This window comes from Xenopus laevis, chromosome 8L, assembly GCF_017654675.1.
Source record: "Xenopus laevis strain J_2021 chromosome 8L, Xenopus_laevis_v10.1, whole genome shotgun sequence".
In the NCBI taxonomy this organism is placed as follows: domain Eukaryota; kingdom Metazoa; phylum Chordata; class Amphibia; order Anura; family Pipidae; genus Xenopus; species Xenopus laevis.
Genome location: NC_054385.1, coordinates 3,555,455 through 3,573,229, shown reverse-complemented (window position 1 = coordinate 3,573,229; position 17,775 = coordinate 3,555,455). Strand labels below are relative to the sequence as shown.

Genomic DNA, 17,775 nt, shown 5'->3' with positions numbered 1-17,775 from the left:
AGACCTGCCGAGGTTGCCTATAAGTCAATGGGGGAAGTCCCACAATTTTTTCGATCTGCGCTGGGTTTCGTGTAATAATCAGAGTTTTTGGGTGGAAAATCTGAAAAATTCAGACGATTAATTTTTGTACCGTTTGTTTTTTCAGTTTCTTTCACCGCAAAATTTGTGTTTTTCATTTTTAATAAAAAACTCGTACGGATTTGGTCTTATTTTTTTTTTTCCAGAAAATATTGAGATAAATTCGGACTTTGATAAATGGGCCTCCAAGTGTTGGACTGGGGGTCTGGGGCCCACTGGGGTTACCTAATAAGGACCCAAATGTAACCCTCCCTCTGCCCTGTGTAAAACCCTTCCACTAGCCCATGGGGCTATCAGATAAGCTACTGAACTGATTCTGAGGGTTGTGGTCCCTTTTTATCCTCTGGGGGATCTGGGGCACATCGGAGCTGCCGCATCAGGGGTCCCACACCCTTGGCCCCCTGCTCCGACCACAACCTCCCTTCAGAATGGGTCTGGGCTAGCGGCCACCACCAGGTTTTTTCCCCAGTGTCCCCACAGGCCCAGTCTAACTCTGGCTGTCTGGTTGCTAGGTTTCCACATTTCTTAGCAACCAGGCAATGGTTGGAATGAGAGACTAGAAGATGACTAGCAGAGCAACTGAACAAAAGATTTGTTTTTGGTTATTGATAGTAAAGTATACTGTATGAATCTAACATCCCTGTACTTTGGGGACACGCTGCACCCCCAAGTTTATTATCACCAAGAGCAGTTTTGCTTTAAGGCTGTCAGACTCGGGTAAAACCCCCCGTCAGCTTTACTAGCCATTTAGCAGAGTCAGTAGCTCAGTTGCTGGTGCTAATGGTTTTTATTCCGGAGAAGCGGGGGGCTCCCGGGACGACGTCTCACATTACAGAAAATGGGAAGAAGAAGATACTGGAGCAGGAAAGTCAGCAGGATTCCACATGCCAACGGGCCATCAGCAGTTTTGGAGGCTAATGATGGCACTTTGGGGGCAATTCACTAAACCTTTATTAGATTTTTTATTTTAGCTCCTGAGCATTTCAATTATTCATCTCTTAAAAAGAGAATTTTTTTTTATTCTTTGGGAATCGATCAGTCTTTCCTGACACGACAGAGATTCTGTAATTAATGGATCGTGTTTGGCTTGGAACGTAGGAATCTCCCCTGCACTGGGAAACCCAAAAGGATTATTAGGGAAAAGCCCCATTAAACATCAGGGCGCTGCTGCATAGTAACGGGGGTTCATTGGGATGATAAATGTCTAAATACATACTATATCTATTAGCATTCTCAGGAATGCACCCAGGAATAAAAAATAAAATGAAAATATTGAGACTATGGGTGGCATGACCTTCCTCGTCCAGCAGATGGCGCTACATGTATTCCAATTGCCTCTTGTATAGGCAGCTCTATTTTTTGGGCTGCTCCAGGGCAGGTAAAATGAATGTAAATATATGAGAGTATCAAGAAGAACATAAGGGCAATGTATTTAATGCATAGTATTTAAATGGCAACGTTAATTTACAGCTTTGATACGGCACTGTGTGTGTGTTGTGTTTCTCAAATCAGTGGAAAGAGAAAGCAAAGCAAGTGGAGTTGTTTATGAATGCTCCATGCCCCAAGCTATGCAATCCACCAGCAGTTTGGTCTAGTTCAGTTTGAGTTAAGGAGGACATACAAAGGGCAACCAGTGTCAGACTAGGCTGGTGGGATATTCGGAAACAACCTGGTAGGCCCCAGCCTTTATAGGATGACCCATACCTGCTCCAGGCCCACTCCTCCACCCGACCAAAGCTCGCTCCTCCGCTGACCCAAGCTAACTCCTCTACCCAAGCTCGCTCCTCCACCTGACCCAAGCTTGCTCCTCCATCCGACCCAAGCTCGTTCCTCCTCCCGACCCAAGCTCGTTCCTCCACCCGACCCAAGCTCGCTCCTCCACCCGACCCAGGCTCGCTCCTCCAATGACCCAGGCTTGCTCCTCCAATGACCCAGGCTTGCTCCTCCAGCCAACCCAGGCTCACTCCTCCTTTTCTGGAAAAAAATACCGGCCTTCCTATATATTTTAGTTTTTTCCTATTAATAACATTTCGATCAACCATAATTTTTACCAGCCAGGCCGGTAAAATATTGGCCATGTGGCAACCCTACCTCCACCCGACACAAGCTCGTTACTGCTCCCTCTCCCCACCCGACCATCAATACTGCACCCAGGCCATACCCTCCCAGCCTGGACCATTCCCTTTTGCCTGATATGCTCCAGTCCGACGCTGGGGACAACTCCATTTGGTATCTGGCTGGTCAGTCCATGACCCTAATGCATGGATACCATACAAGGGGATCAAAGATGTATAACCACCTTTCTATTGTGCTCATCAGAGCAGCAGACATCATGAGGGGCTTCCTCTATGCAATTAATGTGGTGTAAACCTATTTATAACAGAAGGTATCCGCATGCCCCATGCTACACACACAGCATTTCCGCTCACTCAAGGAATTTTGGGAGTAGACATGAAAATGACTTCTTTATGCCCATGTGGCCAACATAATAATAAAGGCTTAACGATGTATCCTTACTCAAAAGGAGACCAAGTCTACAATTCTTAGTCTCTCCCATTGAAAGCCATCAGCTGTTGGCCCCCAAAACCAACATTTCACCCCCATCCATGGTGCTTCCCAAGCTTACGTGCAAGACATATACCACCAATAAATCAGGGAGGGTGTTATAATACTGCACCTACATTTAACTAAAGCAGAGATTATTCTTTCCCTGAATTCATTTCCCTATCCTGGAAATGTCTGGTCCTGGTGAGTTTCCATCTCTCTGCCGAGTAAACAACACTCTCTGACTCTCACCGGCTGAAAATAATCCTCTTGACTTGATAGAGGACCACCCTGACCCAAAGTGGCTGCAAAGTTGCAGAGAAAGAGATGAGTTTGTGGCTGCCAAGTGTTTCCCGGTCCATCTGCAGCTCTTTCTATTCTCAGGCTCGAGAGGCATCTGCTGCCCCGGCCGTTAGCTTTTGTTTGAATGGGCATCAGATAGAAAGGCTGTGCCGTCTGCCCAAAGTGTAGTTGTGCCCAGAACTGGGGGGAAAAAAAAGGATAAACGGATCCTATTTTCCATTCATTGCACTGGCATTGCTTCATTTAATGCATGAGTCATAAGAGCAGTTATTTAAATACCCCAAAATGTATGTTTTTTACAGTATATAAGCGGGAAGTATGAAGATTATCTCATGCACAGTTCCTGTTATAATTATAATATAGACTTTGGCCAAACAACCATAAAAGACCTTCTAACTGGGCCCCCCACCTCATCAGCTCTTCATTTTGGCCCACCAAAAGCCTTGTGTTATTGCTTTGGTTAGAACCGACCTGAGAAATGCTCGATGACTCTTCTCTGCTCTCCAAATAAATTTTCTGCCAACTGCAGCTGGTCGGATGAAAAGAAAAGCAGGTGGCGCTGTTGCTTCACATTCGTAAACTATAAATGTAAATTGTGGGAGTGCTCAGAACAGCAGAGAAATGTTAGATGACTCTTCTCTGCTCAACAAATTAATTTTCTGCCAACTGTAGCTGCTCGTATGAGAAGAAAAGCAGGTGGCGCTGTTGCTTCATATTTGTGATATGAGCAGCATTGAAAACTATTAAATGTAAATCGTGGGAGTGCTCAGAAGAGCAGAGAAATGTTGGATGACTCCTCTGCTCACCAACTTAATTTTCTGCCAACTGTAGCTGGTTATATGTAAAGAAAAGCTGGTGGCGCTGTTGCTTCACATTCGTGATATGAGCAGCACTGAAAACTTTTAATGCAAATTGAGAAGAGCACAATATCTTACGGAATTCCCTAGAGAGAGTAGTGAATGGCATCTTACAGAAGGTCTACTTTGGAGAAGGGTTTTTTGCCTTCAACTTGATCAGTTTGTGGAAGTTCTGGAAATGTTGACCTTGAATGAGTGAAGAGCAGTTCCTATGGGCCCCAAACTAACATATAAATGGGACCAGCCAACAAGGGCCACATTAGGCTGTAGATGAGAAGGGTGCAAGGGGCCAACTGCACCCATAGGTGATTTATACAAAAGTCCTTCAACCATATGTTTCCATGTCTCTATTGGGATGTGCATCAAAGACAAGGCCCGGTGCTACACATCTGAGTTCCCCCACTGGACCTGAGGCTTATTTGTCCATCTGCATTTATTAAAGATGAGCCCGGGCAGGACAACACAGAGAGGGGAGGACTTTTGTTGACCGAAGAAGCGGTGCCAAAAATCCCACCGCAGAATGTACAATGCTCAGAGATATTTGACTTGCCTCCTGCCGGGAGTGGGGGGGGGGGATACTGCAGCCTGTGGTTTTTTTTTGTTAGAAAAGTAAAAGCACAAAAATGCGACAAACATTGCGCCAGGGGTGATATTAATATTCATAACCGGCGGAAAACTGGCACTTCTTGCGAAAACAGGAAATTTTAAAGTTGTGTTGAGGTCGGCGTCCTCCAATAACCTCCAAACCCAACAGATCCCAACAGATCATCGACTTTATCTAAATCTGATCCCGTCAAAGAGGAAACAGGCGGTATGGCAGCTCCCACACATTAATAGAAATACGATGAAGTCCTTCCTTATATGAGGGACACATGTTTAATGGGACGTCTTTACCCTTTAGAAGAAACAAAAAACATTTGCTGCTTATTATACAAGGAACCCACAGGGAGTTGCCCAATACCAGCCGCTTCCATTGTCGGGATGAAAGTGTCATTATCGCATTATTCAACTGCGCTGTTCCCTTGTACAGAATGGTCATTTAATATGTCGGGCGAGTTATTGCCACAGAGAAGAGGACACTAAAGCAACATTGGGAACCCGTAATGTTCTCAGTGATTTGAATAGACGTATCATATCCCTGAGGAGCATCTATGTAATAAGAAGATAATATAATAAATAATACTATCATCATCTGAAAGTGCCACTTTTCATTTATTTTATTTTGTACTTCTGTGCAGCTTAGCTAGAATCTCAGCTGCCATAAAGCAGGACAGGACTGCTGCTTACAATGGGGATCAGATAAGATCTGTGCAGTCACTGGGACAGAATGTTCTGTTATACAGATAGCTAGAATCTCAGCTGCCATAAAGCAAGACAGGACTGCTGCTTACAATGGGGGTCAGATAGGATCTGTGCAGCCACTGGGACAGAATGTTCTGTTATACAGATAGCTAGAATCTCAGCTGCCATAAAGCAGGACAGGACTGCTGCTTACAATGGGGATCAGATAGGATCTGTGCAGCCACTGGGACAGAATGTTCTGTTATACAGATAGCTAGAATCTCAGCTGCCATAAAGCAGGACAGGACTGCTGCTTACAATGGGGATCAGATAGGATCTGTGCAGGCACTGGGACAGAATGTTCTGTTATACAGATAGCTAGAATCTCAGCTGCCATAAAGCAGGACAGGACTGCTGCTTACAATGGGGATCAGATAGGATCTGTGCAGCCACTGGGACAGAATGTTCTGTTATACAGATAGCTAGAATCTCAGCTGCCATAAAGCAGGACAGGACTGCTGCTTACAATGGGGATCAGATAGGATCTGTGCAGGCACTGGGACAGAATGCTCTGTTATACAGATAGCTAGAATCTCAGCTGCCATAAATCAGGGCAGGACTGCTGCTTACAATGGGGATCAGATAGGATCTGTGCAGCCACTGGGACAGAATGCTCTGTTATACAGATAGCTAGAATCTCAGCTGCCATAAAGCAGGACAGGACTGCTGCTTACAATGGGGATCAGATAGGATCTGTGCAGCCACTGGGACAGAATGTTCTGTTATACAGATAGCTAGAATCTCAGCTGCCATAAAGCAGGACAGGACTGCTGCTTACAATGGGGATCAGATAGGATCTGTGCAGGCACTGGGACAGAATGCTCTGTTATACAGATAGCTAGAATCTCAGCTGCCATAAAGCAGGGCAGGACTGCTGCTTACAATGGGGATCAGATAGGATCTGTGCAGCCACTGGGACAGAATGTTCTGTTATACAGATAGCTAGAATCTCAGCTGCCATAAAGCAGGACAGGACTGCTGCTTACAATGGGGATCAGATAGGATCTGTGCAGCCACTGGGACAGAATGTTCTGTTATACAGATAGCTAGAATCTCAGCTGCCATAAAGCAGGGCAGGACTGCTGCTTACAATGGGGAAGCTTTCCTATTATAGTACCTTTGCTGCATCTGAAGTTTTGAAGTAGAACTGCTCAGGGGAGGCAGAATTCAGTAGATTATTTATGATGCTACAATGTTATTTACAGAGAACTATTGGACTGAGATGAAAGCCGGCCCAGTGACAAGACTCACAGCCCATAAGCAGCACATTGATAAATCCTTGTCAGTCACACACCAAACTGGGCAATGTTTCCTCTGCTCAGCGGGAACAAGTGAGTCTTGTGAGTCTGATAAATATTTGTCCTGGATGGAGTAGTTTCCCGCAGGTGGGAAAAGCGGACAGAACCAGATTTTCCCTATGGGAATGCTGACACTGTCCCTGCAGCACAAGCCTCTAGCAGAGGAAGGTTCTTAGGGAATCAATATGGCACCTCCCTCCTCCCATATGTATAAATACAAATATACAGAGAAGGAATGTTCTGGGCACACAATAAGCTATACCCTCATACTGTACTGTCTAAGGGAATCAATATGGCACCTCCTCCTCCCATATGTATAAATACAAATATACAGAGAAGGAATGTTCTGGGCACACAATAAGCTATACCCTCATACTGTACTGTCTAAGGGAATCAATATGGCACCTCCCTCCTCCCATATGTATAAATACAAATATACAGAGAAGGAATGTTCTGGGCACACAATAAGCTATATCCTCATACTGTACTGTCTAAGGGAATCAATATGGCACCTCCTCCTCCCATATGTATAAATACAAATATACAGAGAAGGAATGTTCTGGGCACACAATAAGCTATACCCTCATACTGTACTGTCTAAGGGAATCAATATGGCACCTCCTCCTCCGATATGTATAAATACAAATATACAGAGAAGGAATGTTCTGGGCACACAATAAGCTATACCCTTATACTGTACTGTCTAAGGGAATCAATATGGCACCTCCTCCCATATGTATAAATACAAATATACAGAGAAGGAATGTTCTGGGCACACAATAAGCTATACCCTCATACTGTACTGTCTAAGGGAATCAATATGGCACCTCCTCCTCCGATATGTATAAATACAAATATACAGAGAAGGAATGTTCTGGGCATTGGAATAAGGATGTTTTACGTATCTGGAAAGAGACATTTTTCTAATGATAAAGCAGAAAAATAACACTTAGGACCCCAGATTTATCTGCTGACTTTACATCGCTACATTGATTGTCAGTCCCACCAGGGAAAACACTGACAATTTTCTCTGCGTTCAGCATATTTCTTCTTTTTTTTTCCGCTTATTTTCAGCCTAATCTTGAGAGCTCGGGGGCTTCGCTTCAGATCCGATTCCCCCGGCGTTCCCAATGCCCTTATTCTGCATTTTGTGCCCCCACTGGGTGGTCTGAAGTGTTCCTTTGATATTTCAGCCCCTCTCTGGCCCAGATGTGGCAGTGGATGTGATACATCTGAAATAACCAAGTTTCTTCAAACAAACTGCAGGTGCCCCAGTCCTTTCCTACAGTCTCTCTGATCAGCTGCAACTGCTCCACATGCAATTTATGCTCCAGTCACACTGTGACACGCTTATATTAAATGAGGGCTTCACCGCTAATTTTAAGCAACTTTTCAATTGGTCTTCGTTATTTACTTTTCATAGTTTTTCAATTGTTTGACTTTAGTTAATACAGGTATACGATCCCTTATCCGGAAACCCGATATCCAGAAAGCTCCAAATTACGGAATGGCTGTCTCCCATAGACTCCATTTTATTCAAATAATCCAAATTTTTAGAAATGATTTAAGTTTTGTCTGTAATAATAAAACAGTCGCGTGTACTTGATCCCAACTAAGATATAATTAATCCTTATTGGAAGTAAAACCAGCCTATGGAGTTTATTTAATGTTTATATGAATTTCTAGTAGACTTAAGGCATGAAGACCCAAATTATGGAAAGATCCATTATCCGGAAAACCCCAGGTCCCGAGCATTCTGGATAACAGGTCCCATAACTGTATAGTTAATAATAGTTAGTTTATCTAATAATATTTAATTAATGTTTCACATTAGGCAATATTTTAGTATGTTATAGAATAGCTAATTCTAAGCAACTTTTCAATTGGTCTTTTATAGTTTTTAAATTATTTGCCTTCTTCTTCTGACTCTTTCCATCTTTCAAATGGGGTCACTGACCCCATCTATAAAAACAAATGCTCTGTAAGACTACACATTTATTGTTATTGCTATTTTTTATTACTGATCTTTCTATTCAGGTCTCTCCTATTCCTATTCCAGTCTCTTATTCAAATCAATGCATGGTTGCTAGGGGAATTTGGACCCTAGCAACCAGATGGCTGAAATTGCAAACTGGAGAGCTGCTGAATAAAAATCAAAAACCACAAATAATAAAAAATGAAAACCAATTACAAATTGTCTCAGAATATCCCTCTCTACAGCATACTAACAGTTCATTTAAAGGTGAACAACCCCCTTCAAAGGAGATGGGAACTTGGTTATATTTATAAACAGACACAACTTTTAAAAAAGGAGTTATTATTATAAAAAAGGATTTGAAGGTTTTCAAATAGAAGAATCTATAAAGTACTTAATAAATGAAATCCCAATGACAAACAACAAATATCAGTCACACTAGGGGGCAGATTTACTAAGCTCGAGTGAATAATTCGAATAAAAAAATATTCGAATTTCAAAGTAATTTTTTGGGCACTTCGACCATCGAATTGGTCAAATTCGATCGAATCGAATGATTCGAAGTAAAAATTGCTTGACTATTCGACCATTCGATAATCGAAGTACTGTCTCTTTAAAAAAAACTTTGACTTCATACTTCGCCACTTTAAACCTACCGAAGTCCAATGTTAGCCTATGGGGACCTTCCCCAGCACTTTTCTAAGTTTTTTTTTGTATATACAAAATCTGATCGATCGCTTAAAATCGTTAGAATCGTTTGATTCGAAGGATTTTATCGTTCGATCGAACGATTTTTATTCGATCATTCGATCAAACGTTATACGCTAAAATCCTTCGAATCCAATATTCGAATTCGAAGGATTTTACTTCGAGGGTTTTTTAACCCACGAAATTCGACCCTTGATAAATCTGCCCCTAGGTGTGATAATCCCAACATACCTAGATCGACGTTAAAGGGTTTGTTCACCTTTAAATGAACTGTTAGTATGATGTAGACAGTGATATTCATAAATTTTTTTTATTATTTGTGGTTTTTGACTTATTTAGCTTTTTATTCAGCAGCTCTCCAGTTTGCAATTTCAGCAGTCTGGTTGCTAAGGTTGAAATTCCCCTAGCAACCATGCATTGATTTGAATAAGAGACTGGAATATGAATAGGAGAGGCCTGAATAGAAAGATGAGGAATAAAAAGCAACAATAACAATATGTTTGTAGCCTTACAGAGCATTTGTTTTTTAGATGGGGTCAGTGACCCTCCATTTGAAAGATGGAAAGAGTCAGAAGAAGAAGGCAAATAATTAAAAAAACTTGCTTAGAAATAGCCATTCTATAACATACTAAAATATTGCCTAATGTAAAATATTAATCTGAAATCTGACCCTAGAGGGGTATTGGCTCGGTGTTTGTCGCATTGCAAAGTGTCAGCTCTTTCTCCTTTGATCAAAAAACTCATATTAACCCTTTCCCTACTCTACCGGCTCTTCCAGAGGGAAGTCTTTCCTTTCCATGTACAATGTTATAGGTAAAAAGGCCTGCTCTGTGTTGTGAATAAAGTGCAAGCTCTGTGGCTCAGTAATGCCCCGGCTATGAAACTATAAATGGGAGTGGTTATAGTGATATGTGTTTGATGTTATCCTTCGCTGGCAGACAAGACAATGAATTGATACACAAGGGGAAGGAAGAGTTACCTGGAAGTGTATCGGTGGCTGCTCCCATCATCGTGGATGTAGGTCTGGTTGGTGTAACACTCGCTGCACATGGTTTGGCCACTTTCCTGCGGGTGCTGGAGGGCCGTCGGTTTGTAGATACCCTGGAAGCTCTTGTCTTCATCCAAAAATGGCATCTGAAAAGTGGTCTGGGAGAAATGGACCGATCATGAAGACTCTCCCCTTTTATTTGGAGTCAAGAGCCGGTGCTGCTCCTCTGCCTCTCGCTGTGGCTCCAGATTAGAGATTTTGGGCCAGCAATGGGGGGGTCTCAAGCAATGTCCCCCCTTCCAGTTCTGTAGAGAGAGGCCAGTGGCATCATTGGATGGGCATCTCCTAGACGCAGACTACACTGGTACAGATACAGTCGTGCGCAGCAAATCAACCCCAACACCTGCTTTGGACGTTTGTCCCCCAAACAGAGGTTACAGGAGATACATTCGTGCAGCCTGGGAACGCCGCTCCCTTGCCTTCCCTCAAGCATTCACAATGGAAACACTTTTCCTCTTTTGTTAAAACCTGAGATTATGTTTTTTTCTTTTCAGAAATGATTGCCCAGCTCAGTGGTGCTGCCTGCTCTCCTCTCATGGTGGTGTAACTGCGCCCCCTACTGCCCACAACTCATACATATATATATATATATATATATATATACATACTGAGACTATATATATATACATACTGTATAGTGAGAATATATATATAAAGAGAGAGAGAGAGAGAGAGAGAGAGAGAGAGAGAGAGAGAGAGAGAGAGAGAGAAAATGGAGTGCACAACCATGAGAATAAACAAAAAACCTGGGTGCTAGTCCGAAATATATAGACACATTCTGCAGGTATTGACAGCACTCCAAAGATATCCACAACTCAGCGATAGTTATACATCAGTGAAGGTTTATTGAAAATCCAACGTTTCGGCTCCTTCCTGGAGCTGAAGGAGCCTGACGAAGGCTCCAGGAAGGAGCCGAAACGTTGGATTTTCAATAAACCTTCACTGATGTATAACTATCGCTGAGTTGTGAATATCCTTGGAGTGCTGTCAATACCTGCAGAATGTGTCTATCTATATATATATATATATATATATATATATATATATATATATATATATATATATATATATATATATACACATATATATATATATATATATATATATATATATATATATATATATATATATATATATATATATACACATATATATATATATATATATATATATATATATATATATATATATATATATATATATATATATATATATATATATATATATATATATATATATATATATATATAGGGAGAATAAATAGTTTTGTATTCCTATAACCCACATTTTATGTCATTCTTTTTGCTTTTACAATGTACAGGTATGGGACCTGTTACCCATAATGCTCTGGACTTGGGGTTTTCCAGATTATGGATCTTTCGGTCATTTGGATCTACAGGGGCAAAACTACCGACCCTGTGGCTGCAGGGAACCCACGAGGTATAGAGGGCCCATTAGGCCCTATGGATAATTGGGGGGGCCCTAAAATGAATTTGCTGTGGGGCCCAATAACCTCTAGTTACGCCACTGATCTTCGTACCTTAATTCTACTAGAAAATCATATAAACATGAAATAAACCCAATAGGCTGGTTTTGCTTCCAATAAGGATTAATTATATCTTAGTTGGGATCAAGTACAAGTGACTGTTTTATTATTACAGGTATCGGACTTGTTATCCAGAATGCTTGGGACCAGGGGTTTTCTGGATAATGGATCTTTCCATAATTTGGATCTTCATACCTTAAGTCTACTAGAAAATCATATAAACATGAAATAAACCCAATAGGCTGGTTTTGCTTCCAATAAGGATTAATTATATCTTAGTTGGGATCAAGTACAAGTGACTGTTTTATTATTACAGGTATGGGACCTGTTATCCAGAATGCTCAGGACCTGGGGTTTTCTGGATAATGGATCTTTCTGTAATTTGGATCTTCACACCTTAAGTCTACTAGAAAATCATATAAACATTAAATAAGCCCAATAGGCTGGTTTTGCTTCCAATAAGGATTAATTAGATCTTAGTTGGGATCATGTACAAGCGACTGAGAAAAAGGAAATTATTTTTAAAAAATTTGGATTATTTGGATAAAATGGAGTCTATGGGAGAAGGCCTTTTTACAATTTAGAGCTTACTGGGTAATGGGTTTCCGTAGAACAGATCCCATACCTGTAATATATTTGTTCATTTTCTGTAACCTTCATCTGCCTCCACCTCTGTCTCCTTCTTGGAGCCGGAAACAGAAGAAGACAAATCATTCAAAAACTATAAAAGATGAAGACCAATTGAAAAGTTGCTTAGAATTAGTCACACTAAAAGTTAACTTAAAGGTGAATCACCCCTTTAACCCCCCACCATCGCACTTTCCAGGGGTGAAACGTGGAAATGAAGGAAGATTAGAGGCTGGATGGTGAATTAAACAAGTCTCTACTGCCTCCCAGAGGAACGATGCCATAGAAATGACCAGGGGAAACATGGATATAGAGGGGGATTGCTTGTGTATAATGACACTATTCCCAATACATGGGGTGTAACTACAGAGGAAGCAGACCCAGCGGCTGCAGGGGGGACCCTGGACGTATAGGGGCCCCATGAGGCCCTAATTCATATACAATTTCAATAAATGCCAAAGTGGTTCTCAAAGTCACAAAAGCAGAAAGCACTGCTTATCTTGTATATTAAATAAATGAGGATGATATTCCAAGATCCTGGGCCAATCAGGTCACCATTCTGCACTTTTTCCAATGTCCCAGGTATAAATATAGAACCCTGTGCCAGAATAATGACTGAGTAATCCGTGCATTTAATTTAGAATTGAATAATTATATATTTATATATTATAGTTCCTGAAACTGATAGAGAACAGGGTGGATTGCATTTTTGAACTGAAATTAACACTTATACACTGATTGCAGCAATTTAATCCTGACCCCGTATAACACACATTTTTTTCTTTTTAATGTTCGTGGCCAATCTCCTGCGCAGCCGGGGATGTTCCCAACTTTGTGATCACTGGGATGGGATTTGTAGGAGAATAAATATCAAAGATGAAAGTGACAGTCATAAATGTACCCCTAGATAAAGTGGTGAGCCCTATGTAACTCCATGGTGTCCCTGGTAATTAGCACAAGTGGAGGCCAAGGAATGGAGGCTGTTTGGCTCAGAATTTTTCTTCACCTCTTTCTTATCTTTTTTTGGGCAAAAAGATCGCTGTAAACCAGATCCTCACAGAAAAAAACTCGGCACTACACCGATAAGCCCCAGTTAAGAAATTGACATTATAAATGCCAAGCTCTGACATCTGGACCTGCCTCTTATATAGGGAAAGCAGCCGGGGAACTCTCCCAGTTAGGGACCCAGAAGGATAGGGACTAGTCCATGTAGGGTACCTGGATTGTAAAGGCCCCCCATACACGGGCTGATAAAAGCTGCCGAAAGACCGAGTCTCAGTTTATTGGTAGGGATGTAGCGAACGTCGGAAAAAAAGTTCGCGAACATGTTCGCGAACTTCCTGGCAAAAATGCGAACGGTTCGCGAACGTCGCGAACCCCATAGACTTCAATGGGAAGGCGAATTTTAAAAGCTAGAAAAGACATTTCTGGCCAGAAAAATGATTTTAAAGTTGTTTAAAGGGTGCAACGACCTGGACAGTGGCATGCCAGAGGGGGATCAAGGGCAAAAATGTATCTGAAAAACACATTGTTGACACAGCGCTGCGTTTTGTGCTGTAAAGGGTAGAAATCACACTACGTCACTCAGGTGATGTTTCTGGACACGGAATGTGAAAAAGCTCACACAGCTAGGTGGCACTTGGTTAAAGACTGGGCAAACAATGCCTGCAAGGGCAATGTATACAGTAGTGGATACGGAATATATTATTGCTGCTGTAAAAACATCACTCAGGTGATGTTTACGGACACGGAATTATTATTGTTATTTAGACAGAATGTGAAAAAGCTCACACAGCTAGCTGGCAGTTGTTTGAAGAACACACTGGGCAAACAATGCCTGCAAGGTCAACGTATACACTACAGCAGTGGATACGGAATATATTATTGCTGCTTGAAAAACGTCACTCAGGTGGTGTTTCTGGAGACGGTATTATTATTGATATTTAGACAGAATGTGAACAAGCTCACACAGCTAGGTGGCAGTTGTTTGAAGAACACACTGGGCAAATAATGCCTGCAAGTGCACTACTATTGGTGCACTACTATGAAGAACAGCAAACAGCACTGGACACGTTAAAGAACAGTAAGATAAGTAAAATAAAAAAATATGTATATGTATATTAAAAAAAAAAAATTACTCTGGTTGGTGCTGAACTACTAGGAGCAGCACACCAGTCCCACTCCCCAACACAGCTAGGCTAATAGCACTGGGCTCTTATAGTAGCAAAGTAAAAAAACAAAAAAGAAAATAAAAGCAGTCCTTACAAGGACTATTGGGTTATTACAGCAGTCAGCAGATGAGATCAGAAGAGATCAGTGCCCACAGCAGCTACATACAGAGCACTGCAGTAGAAGGTAGATTACTAGCCAGCAAAGCTAACTAACCTAAACTCACTGTCCCTCAAATCCCTGCAGAGTTCTGTCCCTACAATACAGAGCAGTATCAAGTAGATTACTAGCCAGCAAAGTTACTATCAACTGTCCCTCAAATCACTAGCAGCTCTCTCCCTACACTAGCTCTTCCAAGCACACACAGGCAGAATGAAAAAACGCTGCAGGGCTTCAGTTTATATATGGAAGGGGAGTGGTCCAGGGGGTGTGGGGGTGGTCCAGGAGGGAGAGCTTCCTGATTGGCTGCCATGTATCTGCTGCTCTGGGGTGAGAGGGCAAAAATAAGCGCCAGCTAAGGCGAACCCAAATTGGCGATGTTCGCGGGCGAACAGTCCGCGACATCCCTATTTATTGGCATGTGTGCGGGGCCATCCGACTGGCGTCCCCCGATCGATATCTGGCCGAAACTCGGGTAGAGTGGTAGTACAAGAATAATGGCCAGAGATAGGAATATCATTATTCTTGTACTACCACGTTTGTGGTTTATGCCATAAAATGCCCGTGCGGTTTAGTTTATGTGGGGCAGACCTCACGTATGGCCAGGGATAGGATCAGGGAACATAAGTCAGCTATAAAATGTAAAAGAATGGACCAGCCGGTAGCTAAACATTTTGTGGAATTAGGACATACTGTATTACAATTAAAATTCCAGATTTTAGATGCTGTTCCGAAGATGAGAAGAGGAGGCAATAGGGTTAAAAAATTACTTTACAAAGAGGCCTGGTGGATTAGAAAATTGGATACCTTAACACCAAATGGGCTTAATCTGGAATATGATTTATCATATCCTGTTTTTAGATCATTTATATATGGTTTTAACTTGGTTTTAATGTTCTCCTTTTTTACAGCCTATCTGAGGATACATTTTGCTACTTTTTCTGAAATGGGACTACAATTGACATTTAGGGGCCGATTCACTAACTTCAAGTGAAGGATTCGAAGTAAAAAAACGTTGAATTTCGAAGTGTTTTTTGGGCTACTTTGACCATCGAATGGGCTACTACGACCTTCGAATCGAACTATTCGAACTAAAAATCGTTTGACTATTCGACCATTCGATAGTCGAAGTACTGTCTCTTTAAGAAAAAACTTCGACCCCCTAGTTCGCCATCTAAAACCTACCGAACTCAATGTTAGCTTTCCTAAGTTTTTTTGATCGAAGGATATTCCTTCGATCATTGGATTAAAATCCTTCGAATCGTTCGATTCGAAGGATTTTATCGTTCGATCGAAGGAATAATCCTTCGATCGTTCGATCGCACTATTTGCGCTAAAATCCTTCGGCTTCGATATTAGTAGAAGGATTTTAATTCCCAGTCCAATGTCGAGGGTTAATTAACCCTCGATATTCGACCCTTTGTGAATCGGCCCCATAGGGTCAGATAAGTGAAACAATGTTTTTTGTTTGGCTGTTATGCTGCAGCCCCACTAGAGGGTGCTATGATAATAGTGTAGAAAAAGGAGAATATGTGTAATGTTATGCTAGCTTGAAAAAGAGCCGAAACGTTGCAATGCTGTCCTGCTGTTGGTGAATAAAGGCAATTTTTAACTTTATCCTGGAGTGCTGCCCATTTCGTCTCTGATTCCTGTATTCCAGTGGGGAAGGACACTGCGGGAGGTGCACCCAAACAATTGAGAAAATTGAACCAGGTGTGTGCCGCTCAAATCCTCTTTGAACTCCATTCTGATCCACCCACTTCAATGTGGGCATATCGGGGAGAGATCCGCTTGTTTGGCAACATAGCCAAATGAGCAGATCTCCTGGTGTATGGCCTCTGCTGAAAGTCTGAGACAAGGAGTAGTTGGGACAGAAGCTGGGCTCCAACAAAGAGGACGAGAGTGACCAGTGTTTTGGAGTTACTCCACCATGTAGAGCCTAGTGTAGAGCCAAGAGTGACAATAAACCTGCTCAATGGAAGTGCGGCATGGACCTCCGTTTATTCGGTGCTTCAAACTTCCCTAGGAAGGGTTCGCATGGGCCTTTCACATTGAGCATGGGTCAGTGGACTGTTTATATTGTGCTCGAATGAACTTTACTATGTAATATTTACTTTCAATTTTAGATTTTGCAAGAAATAACAAAAAAACATACTTCTTTCCTAATTTAAAAAAAAACCCAAGATCCTTATTCATTGGGCTTATTTCTCGTGCATCCAGGTCATGGTACATGTATGGCAATAAGTCAACTGGACTTGCTGTATTTTTTGAAGACCCGGTTCACTGGTCATCTGACAGGCTTTCTCAAGGAAAAGATACGAAATATATGAAATTCATGAATTAAAAATCAAAGGTATTCATTGAATGAGAGAAAGAATCCAGTTTTACAGGTTCAAACTTCAATATCAGCTCCGTTTCATTATTTCAGGTGGAGCCAGCTTGAGGAACATCTGCTGTTGCATTTGGCCAATGGAAAACTAACTAATTAGATGATTTAATAACATTTTTGCAACGAGTCCTCATAAACCTCAGCTATTTCATCAACAAGCAACAACCCATTAGCCGTAGAATATCACAATACTGCGTGAAACTGTTTCAGAAGAAAGCCGGAGTCTTATTAATAAAAGGTGTGGCTTTGGCAGCACAATATATATATTATGAAAAAATAATTGTCTAACAAGTTCCAAGACGTAACCCACTCATTAAATAACCCATGTTAGATCCCATAGTCGACTACAAGACACGTTTGTTAGAGCTCGGCTCTTGTGCCAAACGTTTACACCATAGATACGGGAAACATCTCCAATTTGGAAAACAGGATGAAAGCAGCAGATACAAAGAGATGATAAGCAGAGATAAAGTATTTCAATATTAGCCAAGCCTTGAAAAATGTTATTATCTTGAAACTTGACAAACTGTATCTGAAAGGAGCAACACCCTCCCCTTGGCACCGATTACAATTAGCAGTCCCTCATATAAACTGGAAGGAGAAGTTGCAATGATTCTCTGGCCAATAAAAGACAGGACGGAACACAAGAGGCGACAAACCTGTGCTTCCCATGGATTAATATCAGGTAAGAAAAAGTGGGGATCCCCATTGACATTTATTCCTTATTAAGTGG

General features: G+C 41.6%; 1 protein-coding gene across 2 annotated transcripts in view; it reads right to left on the bottom strand.

Annotated features, from left to right (window-relative positions):
• Nucleotides 1-10,499, bottom strand: part of kcnt1.L (potassium channel, sodium activated subfamily T, member 1 L homeolog) — a 121,235-nt gene extending 110,736 nt beyond the window's left edge. For both annotated transcript variants that reach the window (XM_041572323.1, XM_041572324.1), the window contains exon 1: nucleotides 10,084-10,499. In XM_041572323.1, coding sequence (XP_041428257.1) covers nucleotides 10,084-10,238 — 155 coding nt within the window. In that variant the 5' untranslated portion in view covers nucleotides 10,239-10,499. The remainder of the gene's footprint in view (nucleotides 1-10,083) is intronic.
• Between the last annotated feature and the right edge of the window lie 7,276 nt (nucleotides 10,500-17,775).